This window comes from Aplidium turbinatum, chromosome 9 (genome assembly GCF_918807975.1).
Source record: "Aplidium turbinatum chromosome 9, kaAplTurb1.1, whole genome shotgun sequence".
In the NCBI taxonomy this organism is placed as follows: Eukaryota; Metazoa; Chordata; class Ascidiacea; order Aplousobranchia; family Polyclinidae; genus Aplidium; species Aplidium turbinatum.
The window spans coordinates 3307542-3328380 of NC_137480.1; the positions used below are offsets into that span (position 1 = coordinate 3307542).

At 37.4% G+C, this 20839-nt stretch overlaps 2 protein-coding genes across 4 annotated transcripts in view; both read left to right on the forward strand.

Annotated features, from left to right (window-relative positions):
- Positions 1-2271: 2271 nt before the first annotated feature.
- Positions 2272-20839, forward strand: part of LOC145777676 (uracil-DNA glycosylase-like) — a 38467-nt gene continuing 19899 nt past the window's right edge. For all 3 annotated transcript variants that reach the window (XR_014290347.1, XR_014290346.1, XM_082589111.1), the window contains exon 1: positions 2272-2552. Coding sequence is in view for 1 of the 3 variants with exons in the window: in XM_082589111.1 (XP_082445237.1) it covers positions 2469-2552 (84 nt within the window). In the remaining 2 variants the exon portion in view is untranslated. The remainder of the gene's footprint in view (positions 2553-20839) is intronic.
- LOC145777385 (transmembrane protein 53-B-like) lies at positions 6848-7711 on the forward strand. Its single transcript, XM_082588754.1, has one exon. The coding sequence runs from the start codon at positions 6848-6850 to the stop codon at positions 7709-7711; it is 864 nt and encodes a 287-aa protein (XP_082444880.1).

Genomic DNA, 20839 nt, shown 5'->3' on the forward strand with positions numbered 1-20839 from the left:
AGCGAAAATTTGATATTTTTAAAAAATTCAAACCAGGTGAACCAGGGTCAAACGTTAATATTTTTTTGTGAAATTTGGTATAGAAGATACATTTACCAAATGGAACAATATTACAAATTGACGAAAAATTTATAAGAAAAAAAATTTTTTTTCGAGATTTTGCGCCAGTCTACTCCACATAGGCTACAAAAAAGAAAAAGTTTTTATCTTTTAAACTAGAGCTAATCAACAATTTTAACCAACATTTTTGGGTTCAGCGTCCAAAAATACATTAGAACGCACTGTTTTTTTATCGGAAGCAAACAACTTTTAAAAAATTGTTGAACAGTGTAATTAGACTAAAACCGCTTTTCAGATTGCAAACACCTTTCCCAAATCAAATTGAAAACTTTCTGACTGTCTGCACTAACTTTGCTCTAAATTTTTTTTTTTGTGAGCTGAGAATGACCAGTGAAATATCAATGGAACCGGGAAGTAATACTCTAGCGCCATGGGACAAATAAAAATTCGAAAAAGCAACCGCTAGATAGAGATAGTAAGTTTTGCAGTTCAAAAAATTTTAAGATTGCACAAGATTTGTTAAATGACCATGCTTAAACAACATCAATAAAAGTTTGTACACAACCTTTATATTCATAACATTGTCGATAAAGGGGGCCCGAAATCAAATTGGTACCGGACCCGAGAAATCCTGTCAACGGCCCTGCCACACAATGTAGCATAACGGCAAATCTACGTGTGTATAAAGCACTAGCCAGAATGCGATTAGGCATTCCTACAAAAATTTACATTTAGCCTACTTACAATTCCCTCAATTCAATTCGCCAGGTTTCTAAGCTAGAAGCGGGATTGCTCTAAAAGCCGCGGTATGATAAATAAACCAAGTAGATTACACTCGGTGGCACCTGCCACAAAAACAGTGGCAGGTGCCGCGGCAGTGGCACCTGCCACCAATTTGTCACAGCCTCGAGCCCTCGACTCCCAAAGAAAGCGCTAGGCACGACAGAAGGGTTGCCAGATTGGCCTTTTTACGGCCAAATTTCAGAAATTTGGCCTTTTTGAAAAGATTTTGGCTGGACAATTTTTGTTTGGCCGCTTGGCCTTTTTTTGGCCTTTTTTAGTTTCCCGATTGGCATTATTTAGCCTTTTTTTTGTGGTTTTCATAGTTCTTTTGTTTATCCCTAGCAACAGTGAAAAGTTTTGGTGTAGCGTTTTACATCATGCCCATTTCAAAGACCTTGCTAGCTATGCTTTAACATGTCTCTGCATCCCTGTCAGTAAAGCAGTAGTAGAGAGGATTTTTTCATTACTTACTGCAGTGAAAACAAAACCACGAAACAAAATGCAAACTGAGCTTTTGGAAGCGATTTTGCGAATACAAACGGACATGCTGCTGAATGGAAAATGTTGCTCAAACTTTGATGCCAGTGCCATAATGATAAGGCGTTTCACTTCTGATATTGTTTATGGTGAAACTAGCAGTAACGAAATGGCAGAGGCGCTAGCATTCCTAGAATAAGGAGTGTTCATTGTGGAAGAATGTTGGACATAAATGCAATTAATTTCTCTGATTTTGCAGTGTTGGGTGTTTAATGTAGCCTACAAGTAATTGTATTGAGTATAAATATTGTATATATAGTCGGCAGCAGTGGCCGAGTGGTTAGCGCGTAAGGCTCGTAGTCGAGAGCCTGCGTGTTCGACTCCAGCCACCCGCACTTGCTGTTGTTTCTCTGGGCAAGAAACTTTACGATAATTGCCTCTACCCAGTGATCGATTTCGAGTAATGGGTAGTACCAAATTTAAGTCATAAATAGAGTAGACAACCGGAAACAGACATTGCAGTCGGCTGCAGCGTGGGTCAGGTGTACGTCGGAAGGCGTACATCGATGCATAGCGCTCAAGTCCGCTTTCCCGCAATGCAGGATAAAGATAATAAAACAAACAAACAAAATTATTATTATTTATTTGCAATCAGACTCAAAGTCCATAGAATTCAAATTTTTAACAGTCATCACACAAAATATCAGACTAACACAACATCAAGTAGCCTATACTATTTCATATTGCATTAAGTGATATGCCAATATTTACTCCTTCTCACTAGTCACCAGGGTCTCACTGGTGGACGTTAATGGCTTTTTAGTCTACAGGATGATGCTTAGCCTAATGTTGTATTGTAATTGTTTCCATATAGGATGATGCTATCTGTTTGTATTTTATGGATTGCATTTTTTCAGGAATTTTACTAAGCAATTCTTCTTTAACAGATAACATGTAGAACAATAGAAACTGGGTAAATATTATCTAATTTGTTGTTAAAAGTAAGTGCAAAAACACCACTGGTTTCAACAAAGAGAACAAAACCTCAGGTTTGGCCTTTTTTTCTATAATTTGGCCTTTTTTGGGGATGCATTTGGCCTTTTTTGTTTTATCAATCTGGCAACCCTGCACGACAGACGCAAAGTAACATGGTGAAGTCTGGTGTTCGGATTAGTTTTCTGCAAAGGATCAACGGGATCGCCATCAGGAGTGAGAGCAACCAGAGTTGCCAGGTACCTTAATACAGGAACATATTAGGATTCGTGAATTTTATGTTAAAACTTTCCCACAAAGATATTATGGTTTTATGCTTTGACCTGGGGTCAATGACCCAATTGGTTAGCCTAACATCTTGATGAAGACGTATGGGCGTATACTTCGCATTTGCCCAAACTCATCAAATATAAACTAGATTTCCGTAGAAGTTTGGTAATTATAGGCTACGGTACTTTATGTTTGAAATCGAAGCTACCTTTAATTTTTTTTCGACCACAGAAAGTTTTCAATTATTTGTTTGCTTACCCAGTTTCATATAAGCTACCCAGTAATGTTGACATGAGGGTCCAGTAATAGGCTAGCCCAGTCACATTTTATTGCTCTCATTGCAACAACATATAGCCTAGAGTAGGCTACGTAGCCTTCACTGCGATCCCAAATGGTTTGGTTTTGAATCTTTATCCTCCGACTGACAAAGCCTTGATAGGTTATTCGTAGTAGTTTCGCATACTTGTAGACTGTAGAGGTTCTTGACGCAGAGCCTGTTACCGAAATGGGCAGAGTGAATTTTTTGATTGTTGAAGTGTAGTTGCTGGGGAATTATTCCATTCACTATGTGCCGCTGAATGGAGAGCGGTCCTGAAATGCGATGCTCAAGCACACGCCCCGAGAGTCGAACCAACGCCGCGTGATCTTGAGCCAGGGCCGCAGGGCGTAACCACTGAGCTAATGGGGCAGACAAATGCCACACAGCAGCGAAGAGATATAGCCTAGTCGTCAGTTGCTACCCTTATTTCAGCATGCCATAAAATGTCTTTACCGAGAAACAGCCGCAAACTCTGGAGCGGTGTCGAACCAACATCTTTTGCGAACGTCGCTCAAACGTTCTCACCACTCAACCATGCAGCCGCTACGTGACAATAAATTGCCTAGTTAATTAAAGTTTTATGAAGTTAAAAAGTTACTAAAGATTTAGACAGCAGTTAGTTAATAATTTAATAAAATTGTAGTAGCCTGAGTCCAATTTAAAACGAAAGCGTGTGTATCGCAAACTTGTGATTTGACTGGTCCTAATTTCGGCAGAAAGTAGGCTAATAACTGCAAAAAATACAAATGCTGTTTGATTCTGTGTTCATTAGTTCCATAAAGGCAAAAGAAGCCGAACCAAGTACAAACATTAACCTTATCTTAATACGAGCTGTTTTCGTACGCGGAAAGCATGTCACGGGCTATCTTGACCCCGTGCTAATTAATCGCTAATAACGGGAGCTATGAAAATCACAGAGCCAAAATATATTACAGAATAATAGCCATGTGTATTGTGCGTATAGAAAATACATTTTTACCCAACAAATTTATTGGAATAAAGTGTTTGAGATAAAAAGACGTTAGAAAGTGGGTTTTTATTCTAATTTCCCTACAACACCTTCAAAATTGAAATTTTTTGAATTATAACATAAAGTAATGCTAAACTAAACAAAAAATTACTTCTGCTCATAAATATAAGGCATTTTTGGGCGATTTTACATTTTGAAGTAATTGCACTAACATTTATATCGCTCTTACATTAAATTATAGCCTATATATCTAGCATTGCACGAAAATGTCTAGCCACCTGAGACGAAATGCTTATTGTGAAGGGCAGGAAGGTAGAAAAATTACCAGTGTAGGTTTAGAAAATTCGCAAAGAATAAAAACTAAAAGTCAAGAAATTTTACATTTCTAGCATATTTCTTTCTGAGAAATATTTCACTACTAGAGTGGGGCGTCCTCATAAAGCCCCGTATCGCTACAGATAGGGTTAAGTGGCTAGAAACTTGGAGTGACCCCAATCATTAGCCAAGGTAGGACAAAAGGATCAAGTAGGCTACTAAACGAAAACGCTGCACGAAAAAATTATAAGTGTAGGTTCTAAATAGGCCTAACAAGTAGCCTATATAGGCTTGTAGCAGACAGCAGGTACCGTATAACTTATCCGCCTATACCTAGCTGTAATACTAAGTTTACAGCGACATTTTGGGCGCAACAATGCGGCAGAAATGATCCGAGAACGAGGTCTAGGCTTCTTGCATATATGACTTTATTGTCACCACATAGGCCTAAAACCATTGCAATCGTCTTTTCACAACAGAACATAATTCAAGTCATAAGTTTAACCCAGGAAACTGCACACTGAACGTTGACTGACGGAGCCAGAAGGAATATCATTATTGTACCAAAATCATATAATAGTGAGCTGCACCAAAATCATACCGTACTCTGACATTGTTACGGACAATCGTTCCCCAAATCAAACGTCACATAAAACTGTTAAGGTCTACTTAAAGGTCTTCGAGAAATAAAGAGACTGAAAGCATCATTCTCAATATCGTGATGTCATACGCGTGCCAAAGGGGGGGGATTGAAACTCCCACCCCCCCTAGCTACGCCACTGGCCAATGCCCATTCCTTTAATTAATATTTAAAAGCACTCACAGCCATGCTACTAGCACCATCAGCATCCTCATCCCTACATCCACTCTCAAAATCGTTTATAGATCTCGACTTTTTTTGTCATGTATGACAAAATAGAATTAGATTTTTGTTTCCCAACATAAATAAGTGCAAAAGCAACAACCAGCACGAAAACAGTTTGAAACAAAACACAAATTTTGTAAACAGTAAATTTAATGTGGACGTTTTTCCTACTTACAAAACATTCAAAATTAGTTCGTATTTTCAACTAAAGTCCCAGGCGCCTTCATCTCTCTGCTCAAATTTCGTACACAAACACAGTCTTACATGTTCGTGTGATTCGGCATTGACATGCATCGGTATGTCCACCAGACATTTGACCACGAGAGTACGGGAGCATCTGAACTATGAGGAGTTCTGAACTGAAGTCGACGACAAAAAGTGCTATCACAGATCATATCATGGAGTGTTCTTTTTGCACAGATCGAAAATTCTCTGCTGACTCATCTAAAATTTACACAAAGGCAAATCCCAATTCGACACCAAAATTCAGGAAGCAGTGTTAATCAAACGCTACAACCCAAATTTAAACAAACAATTATTTGCTGGAGGTGCGTCCATTCTCCTCAACATTCACTTGATGTATCACGTTCCCTGTGGTGCGAACTTTTTTGTAGTTATTTATGTAGTTGCCTTTTCCTAATGTAATTTTACCTTCAAGAAGTTGAAACTCATTGCATTTTTATTAATATTTTCAGGTTTCTGATGAGGGCTTAAGTTAAGCCGAAAACGTTGGACTGTTAAAACTATTTGTAAATATGTAAAATATATATATTGTTATAATGCTCAGCCCTGATGTTGTGTGTTATTCATATCTAACCTGTGAGCAAAAGGTATAAATAGGAAACATACAAAAATTTTATCTTTGGTGGCAGGTTTGGGGGGGCTTGAGTCCCCTTAGCCCCATGCTGGGTGCGCTACAGGATAAAACAGTGTTGGTTACCACTATCTTAAAATTGCACAGCTACCAAACCTAGAAGCGAGATAGAAATTTTTTTTTTTTTGTAAAATAGTCATACAATTACAATTAACACTTGCAAGGGCGATTAAACTTTATAACACAAAAAAAAATTCAAAGGTGACAAGTTTGCAAGTCTTCAAAAGCATTTAAAAAAATTGATGCTATAAAAGATTCAGCAAGGCAAAATTACAGGAAACAAAAAAGAGGAATTGACCAAAACATGTGGATTGAAGTGTGTGAACAGTAAAGCAAAGATAAAGTACCGTAGTTTCACCTTATATTATATGTTTGGTCGAGTCCTGTCTTTGTCATGAATTACCAGGGGGGTGCAGGGGGGACTTGTATACCAGCTCCAAAAAATATATAGGTGCTATTATTTTTTTTTAAATAATGTTTGATTAACCAAATTCAATTCAAAATTTCAAAAGCTTAATGAAAATCACATATAAAACAAGTTTTAACAATTTAAATCGATTTGCAATGCCAACAAAAGGTAGCCTTAAGCGATGAAAAGTTCAAAACAAGTATTTAAAAGCAAATTAAGAAAAAAGATTATTATTGTAACAGTAACAGTTTGCACAAAAAATTAAGGCTACTAAAAGCAGTTTCGATGATGCGAATTTGAGTATATTATAATTGATCTAATAGTCTGCGTTAAAATGATATATATAATTAGACAGTAGGCACCAACAACAGTTAGTTAGCAAGCACATTTGTGTTTTTGTAATCTTGGTATGCTTCTGTCATTTGAAAGATCTTCTTAGTATTTATGCTTTAGAACATACCGTATCATTTTTCTTCAGGTGTCTATCAAGATTTGTTGCATATTGGAGTAAAATGTCATTAGCTACTGTAGAAATAAATCTTTTAAAATCAGTTCCACAATGGACAACATGGCTTGGAATGAATCTTCCCTTGTCTCGCCATCTTTCTTTGAATCCAACGACACAACTTAGGAAACCAGAAGTACCACTTGTGGTCTTTCTTCCTTGGCTGGGCGCATCGCAAGGTGCTATAGCAAAATATGTGAATTTATATCAAAGCTGTGGATGTGAAGTGATGGTTAAACAATCAAGTGTGATAGATTTTCTTTGGCCAAAACTGGGCTTAAAAAATTGTGCTCTTTTTCTGAAGAAAGTTATGCAAAATATTCAGCCAAACGGTCGACCAATAGTTATTCACTCAACTTCAATTGGGAGTTACTTTTATTCTTTGATACTTCTTCATATGAAAAACGATCCAGAAAGGTTTCATTCTGTGGCAAAAAATATTCAAGCACAAGTTGTGGATAGCCCTGTGATCGGAACACTGAAGGAAATGGCTATTGCAGTTTCAACTGTGTCGACATCTAACAGATGGGCCGCATTAGGTTACAGTGGCATTACTCAAGGATATTTTGCACTCACTAAACCTTTTACAGTACGTCTGTACAATGAGGCAATTGATGCAATAAAATATCATGCACCCAATGTGCCCTCCTTGGTTTTGTCTTCAACAACAGATAAGATGGCTTTACCTGAAGCATTGCACAATTTCATAACATCTTGGGAAGATGCAGGAAAACCAGTTTGCAGCAAAATATGGAACAACTCTGAACATGCACAGCATTTGAAACTCCATCCAGAACTATATAAACAAATGATCTACAAACTACTTATTGATGCTTTAGGGGATAATATATCTTTGCCATCTAAACTCTAGATCACCATTCTTCAACCTTTTTGTTATCAAGGAACCCTTGATTTACATTTGCTTTTGTTATGGAACCCACACTACAAAATCAAATAGGCCTAATCTGTTATTATAGCTCAAAAATTAATTAGACACTTCAACAAATAAACCGATATTGCAAAAGTTACAAAGTCAGAAATAACCTCTTGTTTCACTGGTGTACTTGGAGTGTGAATGTGGCACAGTGATCAAAAATTCAGACTGATGCATCAATATACTGAAGCAAGAACTCATTTCCCCTAAAAACGAGAAACCCTCATAGAACCCCACTACATGTTCCACGGAGAGCTGCTCAAGATTCACTTTTTCGTTTTAGTTATTGAATGATTCATAATATTTTTTTGTGTTTATTGTTTTATATGCTTCAAGAAATAAGTCACTTCTGCTTTTAACCACTTGCGGAATGCGGACGGATAGGCTAGAGCAGGGCTTTCCAAACTTTTTTGCTTTCGACCCCTTTTAGTCTCCTAAAATTTTCCGTGACCCTTTACGGTTAAAAGGATAAACAATGCGAAATGTACGTTTGTGATATTTATTGAAAGGCTTAATTTAAACAAAAACTAAAAACAAGCTATCCGTACTTGAAGCCTACTACTTTCCTACTTGCAGCCTGCTAGAAACAAAGCCAAAAATTGAACATACTGCATTTATTCAGTGTGATGGGTGCGACTGCTCTCTGCTACAAAGCAAGTCTAGCCATCGCTCGATGTTTGTCAATAGACAATTTCAATGTTACCTCCGCTGAAACGGTATTTTACCAATGTTGAAAACACTGACATGCCCAATCTCCCATAATATACGTGGAGATTAACGGCAGGAGTGCAGTTACTGCTAAGCCATATAATGGTGAATATTCCGCTCTAACATACGGCTAAGCCAAAAAGTGTGAAACATTTTTCCAGAAAATTCAAGCCACAACTTAGAGTCAAAAGATAGATCTACAAATTTTTCCTGAGATTTGAAAGAGGTGCTCAGTAAATTGTTTTTGCATTGCAAATGGGTTTTGGATCCAATCTAAATCGGTAATGTCCATTGTCCAACTCTAGAAGAAAATACTTTTTAAACTTTTTCAATAGTTTTGACAAGTGTCGATAACCAGAAGCTTAATAACGCATGATTTCACGCCATTGTTAGCCAAAAACTTTTCAGTACGGTAGGCCAAAATGAGAATATTTTAAATGAATCATTTTCAATCTTTTGTTTCTAGATAATGAACGCTCCAACTTTAGATTTCAATGTAAAAACATAGTTGTTTCTCCTTGGAAGGAAAAATTAAATTCGTACCCCTTTTTCAAGCAAACCTGACAAACAGCATAATTTAAAAAGCCTTTCCAAAACGTCTTTACAAAAACGGCAGACAAAGTCTAAACTTTTTTCCATTGAAAAAATCACAAATTGATTTTTAACACTACTAACTTTTTAAAGCATTGGTTTTGGTTTTGAAATCCAAGTTTACAATGCAACAAAGAGGGTTTTAATAACTTACTACGGTATTCCATATTTCACTACATAAATTTACCAAATACAGGTAGCCTAATGAGTGCACGACTTTTAATAAAGTTAATAACTTTTACAGCATCTTGCACAGCGTGTTAATATGCAGTGCTTTGTGTAAAATTTGTATACTTTCTGCGACTCCCGAAGTTCGTTACGCGACCCCTCAAGGAGTCGCGACCCCCACTGGGAAGCCCTGGGGGTCATTCCATGTCAAGCCACCCAAAATAATTTCAAATGTAACCCATGGTGGCTGATTTAGTTGAAATTTGGTATACTGGAAGACCAATTAATTCTGATTTCAATAAAGTTAGTTTGAAGAAAATCGGTCGAGTGGAAGTCGAGTTATGCCAATTTAAAATATATGCGTTTCGTGGTCATTCAAGCATATCAAAATCGATTAAATCACAGTCAAATTTTGTAATAGCTGTCACTTGCACAATTGATTATGTACAATAGTCAAGTTTGAAACACATACTCATTAGGTATCAATAATTCATTTATGGTAAAAAAAATCAATTGTCATTTCTGTTGAGGTCATGAGGGGTCATCACATACGATATACTATCGAAGTCACTCAAGCATGACGCATACTTGAAATGATAATAACTTTAAAAGGACAAATCGAAAAAAGTTGTGTAATATCTCATTTGAAAGCTCTGAAACAGGTCAATTACTTAGTAAAATATTGTTTTGTATATTACACATTGAGGGTCTCAATTCAGCGCTTTAAAAATCGAAAAAAAAATATGCCCAAATAAAGGCAAATTCAGTAGAAATAAGACCCTTCGTAATAATTTAATTCGACCATGTCCCTCACAATATGAAAAGTTACAGGAATAAATGTATTTCAATGACTTACTGGCAATACTTTGCTCTCAATTCCATTATACATACTTCTTAACCCTTTATAACATAAACCAGTAGAGTCTGACTAGACCATAGAAATTTTGCGAACTTGGAGAATTTTGATGGAGTATCCTACTGTAAGTAGCACAAATCCTAAATTGTGTAGCCTCCAGCAAGCAGACAAAGCAACAAATGTGAATGAATAAAGCATGAGAAAAGGGAATGTTTTCAAGAGTTCAACAGTGACAAATTTAATTATGATTTGAATGCTTTGCCCATTCTTCCAGAATCTTTGTGAATGAGCCGAGTGACAAGTTGTACTGTACACGTATGGATATCAAGTTTGGTACATCAGTGACACATAAGATGTGATCAAAAGGAACCCAACAGTTGTATTTCCTTTCTCAACGGAAAGAGGTCGATGGACCATGTGGATGCATGAAATCTATGCTTGCATCCTCATTATCTTGGTCTGTTGTGCTAACCATCCAGATGTACCAACTATGATCGTAAACCACACAAACAAACTTCCCTTCATTCAATTCTTTGAGATTGTTGCGCTTCTTTACATGCAGATTAACCACTACGGGTAGTGAATATTCTCAATCACAGCTCACGCGCTTTATCCCAATCTTTATGACAATCTTTATGACGATCCTTGCAGTGGGTTGAAATAATGGAGCCCCCATGTTCCTTTGATTGTGCTTGCAATTGCAAATCTTTCCTTCAATTGCTCTCTTGTGTCAGCAAGGACATCTGTAGATATTATCTGAAAACGAATGCTGGGAATATTTTTTTGGCAATGTTCTAACATTTTATGTGTGTCAGTAATTTCATTTCGAACTCTCCATTTTAAACTCTCCATTGCTGTCGATCTTTTAACAGTTCCGTCAATGACATCGTATGGAGATTTACTGTGACTTATGGCAAAAAATGACCACAAAGCATCAATCCCACAGTCATTCCTGTGGAGGCAAAGTTAAGATTGTGAAAGGATTTGCAATTTTTATATTGGGCTGCACACCCATGACCAGTGAAATACTCAACTGTTTGGACATTAGGAATTTTCATTTTTAGGTTTTCAATGATTTGCTTTTGGGTTTGGAATACCATTGGAACATCATGCTGCATATCCTCAGATAAAAACAGAGACTGAGATGACATAACCAGGTGCAGTCTATGATTGCATTCCGTACATGAAGCAGTTACTTGCCAAGACGCCGCTTAATAATCTTGTTCTAGCTTGTAAAATTTACCTTGAGAATGATTTCATCATAGCAGGATTCAAAGCTCTTGCAAATTTTACATACCGAGTGACAATGCCCTTTTTTATCTGTGTGGAACGAGCAAACCACGATTTGTTAATTGACATCCTTCCTCAGCCCTGCAGTGACCTTGCTGAAAAAAGACACACACCCTCCAGGACTACCATATGGACTGTGGACACATGTGAAAATGGAAGACAATGCTCCACAAAGCGATCAATCATCTTCTTCCTGGAGAAATGTGCACCCAGGCTGGAAAAGGAGTAGAACTGCAGTACAAGCTTGAGTATTGGGATGTTTATCTTAATGCTGCTCTAGCAACTCCTCTCCATACACTGGTATCAGACCAACGGAAAACCTGCCGAAAACAACTTGAATGAAGAGAGGTACTTGGCCAAGTTTGGTTGTCTTTCTTCACAATCGGCCAAACACTCAAACAGGATGTTCAAGGTAAAGTTAAGAGGATCAAAGAGGACCTTATGCTGTCAGAAAGACAAATCAATGAAGTTGAGCGGTCAATCACTACTATTCTCAAACAACTAGATTAAATGGAGGTGATCTGGAGCAACAAGCAGAAACAGAAGAAAAAGCAAAGGTTGAAAGAGAATTTGCCAAAGAAAGTGAGAGCCAGTGAGTTTATTGACCAACTTCTTGTGAAATGTAAAAAAAAGATGGGGGCCTTTTACATCTGTTCATGAAGTAAAAACTCTTGTTTCTAAAAAGCCACCTGAGCTAAAGACATTCTTAAGGCAAGAAATCCAATGTCAGAGAGTCACCCACCAACATGATGCAGATGTCCCCAGAGATCTTTACCAGGTCAACAAGGTATCCCAAGAGGAGATGATTAAGAATCTCAATGCACTCCCTGGAGATGATTTCCAAGTTGAGGAAGCAGTGGTCTTCCCTTGTGAAGAGGAAATAGTGCAAACACTTACAGGAGCTAAAGAGACAGAGGGTCAGGATAAGGAACTGTTCCAGCCAAACCAGTCATTTGCCGTCATATGGGATGTGGGAGAAAACAAAAGATGGTACGTTGGTCGTTGGGTTTTACCTCGACGATAATGGGGATGCAACATTTTAAGTAGATCATCTGATGCGTGCTGCCACAGAAGATGAAACTTGGCAGCGACCACCTGGCACTGATGACATTCAGGGCACTATAAAGCAACAGATTATGCCTGTGACAGTTTCAGGAACTTGGATCTTTTCTTGGAGAAAACCATGTTACATTTTTAACAATGCCCTGGGCCTGGAGATTGAAAGTGTGTTTAAAGAAATAACTCAACAAAGGTGAAATAAACAACAAATTTTGTAAAAATTAGTATTAAATCAACCTCCAATTGTCAGTGACTTTTCTGATATGCACTAACATATTGCCTGACCCCACAAACATAGGGTTGGGCACCAGAACCAGTAAAGACAACCCCAAAATAAGGAAGTTATGGCCAAAAATGTGATTTTTCATAGAAAAAAGCGGCCATTTTGGATTTTTGCTCTGCACACTTTTTTCTTGGATACAAGATCAAAACTTTTGTCATTTTATGTTGAGATAGGTTAAATAGAATAGAACAAAAAGTGTCCCTGGAGTGAAAAATAACAAAAAAGTATTTTTGACCCATGTACAGTATAGACCACTTCTAATATAGGAGTGGCTATCAGTTCAATTTATCAGTATTTTTACCAATCGCATTATACACTCCATATCATCAAATATACAAAACAAGTTTTTCACAGCTAAATCTCCTGGTTCAGGGCTTTCCAACAACACCAAATTTAAGTTCATAGGTGCTGTCCCTTTTGAGTTACAACCTTTTGAAAATACCGTTACGCATGAGTGATTTTTAGTGCATCCAGCTATAAATTCCCCTATACTTACTGCCACCATGTGGATAAAAACAAATTAGGTGCACATTTGGAGTCACAACAACAAATACATCAATCTTACATAGTTGCAACTTATTTCATTAAGTAGAATGTATATACCAAGCATTTAAAAATACACTAAAATTAAAGAGCGTCTCGTCACGGATGAACGGTCACAAAAACAATCAATTTTGAAATGACTGTAACTTCTGTTCTACTTGACCAATTTCATTCCAACAAGCGTTTTTGGATTCAGAATAGAACATTCTACCTGCTTGTAAACTTTATATTGAAAAATGAGATGGTGGGTTACATGGCCTGGTGGATTGACGTGTAATGCCCCCTGGGCTACAGTATATATACACATGTTTTCCCTAAGTATCAAAAGAAAGCATACCAAAGTGGTTTGATCTGGATTGATTGTGCTGATGAAACCTTGCTTGCGGTACATCAGTTAAATAGGGGTTAAAAGGAACATAATTTAAACGTGTTACATTACATATTCACAAAAAAAATTATCCCTATTGCATAAACGTTCCTTTTTTGCCAATATTTGATTACAAATGTGAGAATGTTAAACTGGCTTCTATTCATTTACCAAGCACGGGTCTGCTACTATTTGGTGAGTCCAATTTGGTGAGAGCCTTTTCGGTGAGAGCCTTTTTCGAAGAGCTCCCTTTTCGGTGATTTTTTGAATCTTTTTTGAAAATTATCCGGTACTGTAGCCTAACTATCATTGCCGCTTTTACATCATTTTAACGTCACTAAACGTTGAAATAAAACCCTAACCCTGAAACGGCAATGATAATTAGGCTACGGTACCTAATAATTTAAAAAAAAATCACCAAATAGGGAACTCACTAAATCGGACTCACCAAAACGGCCATTCTGACCAAGCACATCCAGCAATTATTCCTAACAGGCTACTAGATTTCATAATTATAAAGTCAGAATTGCATACTTTTTTCAACAATTTTTTCGTATGTATAATATATATACTTGAGAAGTTATTTTATTAGTCATCAATGTGGAAAATAATTTCCAACTTGTCATTAGGTTTTAGCACATCGGCCACCCCCACTAGTGGGGAACAAGCCGACGATGGATTATGATGATGATACTATGTACAATTATGCATTGTGTAGTCCATGAACTGGTATGAATCTATAGGCTATTGCATTTCAACCCTTTATGTGTTATTGCTTTGTCTTCCTTTCTCAGCATTTGCATTAAAACTTTACGCTGTTTTTTCATGAGAGCTATATATGCATACGCAAATTCAGTACCGCTGTGCTTACAAATTGTGTCTTTTCAAATTTGTTAATTTTTTGTCATAAAATTCTTGCTAGTGCCTATCATTACTCAATGCTCATATACGTAGTAGTAGTAGTCCGGTTTTAATTCGGTGATGTGCCCCCTTACCGAGGGTGGCCGGATTCACTTCTAAGTGCCGCAATCGCCTTCACACCCTGCCTCCACATCGATCTGTCTAACGGCTAACGCGTCCTCTCTTGTGAAGCCCACCTTGCTGCTTTCCTCCTCAACTTGCTTTACAGTTGTTTATAATGCTTAACATAATGACATAATATTGCCAGTGGTATCTATTAAACTTTCTTATGGCAATGTCATTTTTATTTTACTGGAAGTTAACTGGTGGCCTCAAAAGGTTTTCTGTTTCCTTGTTCACCTGTTTCAGTACTTATATGTCAAATTTTAGTGTACCGGTACTATAAAACTTGAAGAATAACACAGGTTAACAAAATTTGAAAAAATTTTTTAATCGAGAATGGGAGTAACTTTTCTTAGACTACAATTTGCTGCTGATTTCAAATCTGGCGCTAGTTTTGCTCTAGCACATCAGGTTTTAAAGTTATTGGTCTGAAAATTTTTGACCAGAAACGTCAATATTACGTTCAAATACCGATTTTGTCGCTACAATTTTCAAATTTAGATTAGCTTCAGAGAGCAGAGTGTTTCAGATTTGTGCATTGCTTTCACAGACAACACTATTTAGTTGCATATGTAATGTATGCATAGACACTAGAGTGCAAAAAATACCTTAAACCTTGTCTGAGGTACTAAATACTTGAGCTTGCGCAATACTGAAGTGTCAGGTTTTTAAGCTCCCTGTATTATATTTCAAACAATCATGGTTGACGCTGAATGTGCGCTTCAAACAAGCTACACAAGATCAGCTGCAACACCTTGCATACATCAAACAACCAACAAACAAAAACACAAGAAAAACGCTCAGCATGATACCAAAGATAGTGTTTAGAATGTTGCAATGACACTTAGACATTGCTGCATTAAAATCGCTGGGCATATGATTTTCGTTTAGGTGTACATGTTCGATCATCGCGATGCAGCATCCAGCAGTATTCATCCTTTCGTTCCAGAACCCTTGATAGCGTGCTTCCATGCTTTGGATATCTTGGTGAAACCTTTCACCTTGTTCATCACTCACTGCACCAAGGTTCTCAGGGAAAAAGTCCAGGTGGGAATGAAGAAAATGAATCTTGAGGGACATGCGGCAGCCCATGTCATTGTAAGTTGAAAGCAACCTTTCAACACCTTTTCTGGAGGAAGCAGCCTTGAAATTTCCCAAAAAGTTAGAGCATAACCATTTAAAGGATTGCCATGCTCGACATTCTGATGAAGTGAGTGATGTTTCAAAGTCAGTATCTTTTAAAACTTCTCGAATCTGTGGACCAACAAATATTCCTTCTTTAAGCTTTGCATGACTTAGTTTTGGAAATTTCTTACAGAGGTACAGAAAACCGTTTGAATTTGATTTGCCCTTTGCTTTCACAAAATTCTTCATCAAGCCGAGTTTGATATGTAACGGCGGCAAAAGAATTTTTTCAGGATTAACTAGCGGGACATTTTGGACACTTTTTCTTCCAGGATTGTAGGAGCTTCTTGTTGGCCAATCCTTTTTCTGGTAGTGCTCAGTAAAAGCGCGACTATCCCACAGACACAAGAAACAACAGTACTTTGTAAATCCCCCTTGCATCCCCATTAAGATTCCAATCAAAATTTTCAGATCTCCACAAATACTCCACTCATAATCCCTGTAATTAATAGCATTGAGAAGAATTTCGCTGTTTTCATAAGATTCCTTTAGGTGCACCGAGTGTGCTATCGGGTTGGATGGCTTTTCATTTCCGTTATGTAAAAGAACAGCTTTCAGACTTCTTTTCGAGGAATCGATGAACACTCGCCACTCATGAGGATAGTGAACTTCTCCCAATTTGTGAAAAAGTTCTTCAATATCATGACAAAAGCACAGGGGGCCATCAACTTTAAACAAAGCAGCGAGGTCTTTGTTTCGTTTTCTGTAATGGTTCACTGCAACACCTTCCTCAACCAGATTTCGCTCTTTTAATCTTGACGCAAGGATTTCTGACTTTTGCTTTGAAAGGCCAAGGTCTCTAATCAAATCATTGAAGTGCTCCTGGGAAAATAACTGTGGCCTGCCTAAAATTGTACGGCTCCAGCTCATCAATTGTACGGCTTATCATTGTTTTATTATGACGTCACACTTAATTTGCAAATAAACAAAACTGCTTTACTTGCCTGTAAATGTGGCATGTCTTCAAAATTTTAAAATTGGAATATCTAGAAAACATGATGTGCTAGGAAAAAAATAAAGACATTTTTGAAATCAGCGCACAAAATGCTTCTAGAATCAATCAATCACGAGCTCGATTAAAATTTGCTGTTGACCAGTGTAATTAGTAAACCATTGATGGGTTAACAGGGTTCGCCAAAGAGGTTTCCCCCACTTGAGTTTTACCCAGGTACAACCCTGGGAAAAACTTGGGTTATTATAATTTACTAATGTCAATGAAAGAATGATTACTAGTTAATGTTTATTGCCATCATATTTTGAATGAACCTATAAGATTTCCTGTGCTCATCCTAAGAAAAAAGAAAAATACTTGTAAAAGAATAGTGCGCACTTTTCTTGAATGACCTGAAATTTTTCTTTTGCTAGTTATAGTGATGTATTTTCCCATGCCTCTGTCTGTACATTTACTTTCTTGCTGCTTTTTATGTACTTTGTCTTTTTGTTTTACTGACATTGCTCCTTTTTAATGACTTAGAAGAAATTGGCCACATTTGAGAAACAATTTGGGTTGCAGCTGAGGTGACATTTAATTGCTTCTCGCTGCTTTCACTGGTATTTTGAGGTTTGAAAGCAAATTTTGATGTATGTTCTTACTTCAAATGTTGATAGTTGTGTTTCACTTAGATCCTGCTGTATGTCTGTAGTAGTGTAGCTATGATGTCATCATCTTTATTACGATTATTGCTGCATTGCTGCTGCACCTTTCATCATGAGCTTAAACTCGGTCCATTCTTTTTGGTAAAATCGAAATCTCTCAATTGAAATATGTTAATTTTAGACTACAGATAATAATCAATAAAAATAATGTAATAGCAAGTTGAGAGAAATGGATTATTAGCAATGATGAAGCTTTGTCAAAACCTTCAAGACCCAGACATTTAAAATGCGTTTTGAAACTAGGTTGACATGAAACCAAGAAAATCACGCCTCGAGACAAGACTGACGTAGGCACTGAATTAACTAAAATGACTGTTGGCACCATCAATTGTACTTGCAAGTTTAGGCTATTACTGGATATATATACAGACAAATGTGCATAAAATTCCTAAATGCCAAACCATAATATAACAGGGTAATCTAATTCGGATATTTGCTTATAAAAAAAATCGGTATATAAATTGAGTATTGACTGTGCGATTATTCGTTTTTATCAGTCGGTATTTATTATGCTTAAAAGTTTGCAAAGTTTATCAGAGCAGTGCTTTCCAACCTGTGGGATGGTACGCACTTTTGCTGATGAAAAACATTGTAATGCGGATGACAAACGTGGTGCGGATGAAAATACCCCATGGTTTTTACTTTTTGTTACGTGCAATAATTTATATAAGCCGTATTGTAATTAGCAAAAGCCTTGTGTCTTTGATTCCCTCATGCTAATTCAGTCTTTTCATGTGGTTGGCTGTTACAAGGTTGTCAGTTGTGTGGTTTTTCTTGGAAATTGTACTAATTTTGATTTGAAATCAAAGGAAAAATTTACCGGTTGTCGGTTGTGGTTTTTTGGGCTAGGTTTACGTTTTGGTTGCAGTTTTATAGTTTATAACTTAAAAGTGTGCTACTTGTTGAAGTTAACACGAAAAAAGAATGTATGATTAATCTTGCAACACGTTTGCACGTTTTGGTCCAAGTGAAGGATGTTTTTAATCTAATAGGTAGCTCGCCCAATGTCGCCAAACTGAATTTGTCCATGTCTGTATGTTGTCATTGTATCGGTTTGGTGGTCTGCCTCTTTCCATTAATTTTACCGTCCATGTAGATTTTGCTGACTCCATATTTTTGATCCATACCCTTCCATTGTTATACCACAAATAAGGCAAATGAATACAGTAGAACTCGGTTATTCCGGATTCGATTTGACCGGCGATTCCATCTTGATTAGGCGAAGGTCCGGATTAATCGATGACGGTTCTATCAAGCCTGACATTATCTAGATAGAAGGGTATCAGTAAAAATCACCGAAATTAAACGCATCAGTGTGGTCTAGGGGTGTTCAATTTTGATTTTCGATTTGATTCGATTTCGATTAAGGTGATACTTGAAATTCGTTTTCGTATCAGACATATTCGAAATTATAGCTGCTCTTTCAACTGAACGTGGTTGAAAGTAACGCGAGTGGCACGAAATCTGTCTTGTCGCATTTTGCAAGCGAAAAAAGACTTCGACACATGCGCATCGTCGATCACGTGACTATCACACGCTCTCGTGATCACGTGACTATCACAAAGCCGTGTGCAACTTCGTTGTCTTCCACGCGCGTGCAGCCAACAGGAGGTGTCAGTTCTTCCGATTCCAATAGCCCCGACGTTGAGCCAACACAGGCGATGAGCGAAGACGCCAGACCACTCTGACGGAACTCTTCTCCATGGGCAGGGTCCAGACGGAAGACTCCAACAACAGTGATGATGATGAAATCAGCTTAATCTCAAATGAGATTTCCTATTTTATGAAGCAGAAGCTTGCTTCTGGGCAAGCTGATCCGCTTTCCTGGTGGAAAGCAAACGAAGGCGAGCTACCGCTGCGGAAAAAGCTAGCCGAGAAGGTGTTTGTGACCCCAGCAACCTCGGCTCCAGCGGAGCGATCGTTTTCAAAAGCTGGCCTGACCGTCACAAAGCTGAGATCTCGACTGACGGGTGACCATGTCGATCAGCTTGTGTTCTTAAACACCAACATGGGCCTGGAGCTGTAGACGTTATTTTGTGTTCTTTTTTCGCAAATTTTCATGGCATTTTTTCGTGTTTTCTAGCAAATTTTCATGGCGTTTAGCATTGTGGTGAATAGTTGTGATATTCGAAATTCGGAAATCGAAAATAAATTGAATTTCGAATTCCGAATATTCAAATAATCGAAATTGAACACCCCTAGTGTGGTCATCTGCCAATTCCGAGACGCGCAATCACCACATTAGCGACCCAATGATAGAGTTCTTTTGAAATTCAGTATGCATGTAAAATGAATGTATTTGTAGACTCTGCGTCTAACGCAAGAACACACTGGCAAAAGTTACATCTTCAGACAAGCGTGTCGGAATAATCTGTAGTCACTCAAAACTTTTGAAAACAGTTACAGAAGACGAGTTTTTATGGAAAACTTACAAAAAATCGAGCAAATCAGGATAAAGCAATAGAGAAAGCGCAACTTTTGTCCAGAATAGGCGAAGATCAGGATTAAATAATCCGGATAATCCAAAGCTGTTTCTCAAGAAAAAGATTACAAATCGTTTGTACTTCCAGTTTTATACGGATTAGGCGAAGATCCGGATTAACCGAGTTCTACTGTACCTGCAAACTAACTGTTTTTTGATTTGTGCACATGGAAATTTTGCGAAATGAAAAAGTGCGTACCGTACCGCTGTTTTAAAGGTGGAAAAGCACTGCATCAGAGTAATTATTTTGATTTTTGTATATTGCTAAGCGTTTTTTTTTTTAATTTTCTATTCTATTGTGATATTTCTCTATCTATACTTTTGTTTAGTCAATGAATGTGATCACTTGCTTTACAGATTCATGTGTCAGTATATGCAGTAGCAATGTATTGAGTTATTTATTTGTTTATATATAAAATAACTAAGGATTGTGCGTAAATGCAGTCATGTGGTTGAAAAGTCCACTTCCAAAACTTTGAAACGTTTTAAACAAGCTACATGGTATTGGTGGGAAACCATTTACTGTAATCTGGTCTACTGAAGGTGTGAGTGGAATATAACATAATAAGCAGTATTTTGTGAATGTTTGCCTGTATTAATCTTCGATAATATATAGCCTACCTTGATTCGTAAACTGTACAATGTTGTATGAAATGCTGAGATCAACGTTAGTCTTCTGTGGTGACTAGCTTGCTCTCATTTCTGTTTGGCCATTGTTTGTATGTGTGTGTAATGTGTATTATATAGGTTAAAATGTCTTTGAAGTTCTCTAGTATTAAACTGATGGAGGAGATCTGCCTGACCATCTGAACTGCTACTATGCTGCGACGATCCTTTGTCCATTACTAACTTAG

Bases quoted from the DNA above. Each gene is read 5' to 3' on its own strand.
- LOC145777385 (XM_082588754.1), top strand. From the start codon at position 6,848: ATGTCATTAGCTACTGTAGAAATAAATCTTTTAAAATCAGTTCCACAA.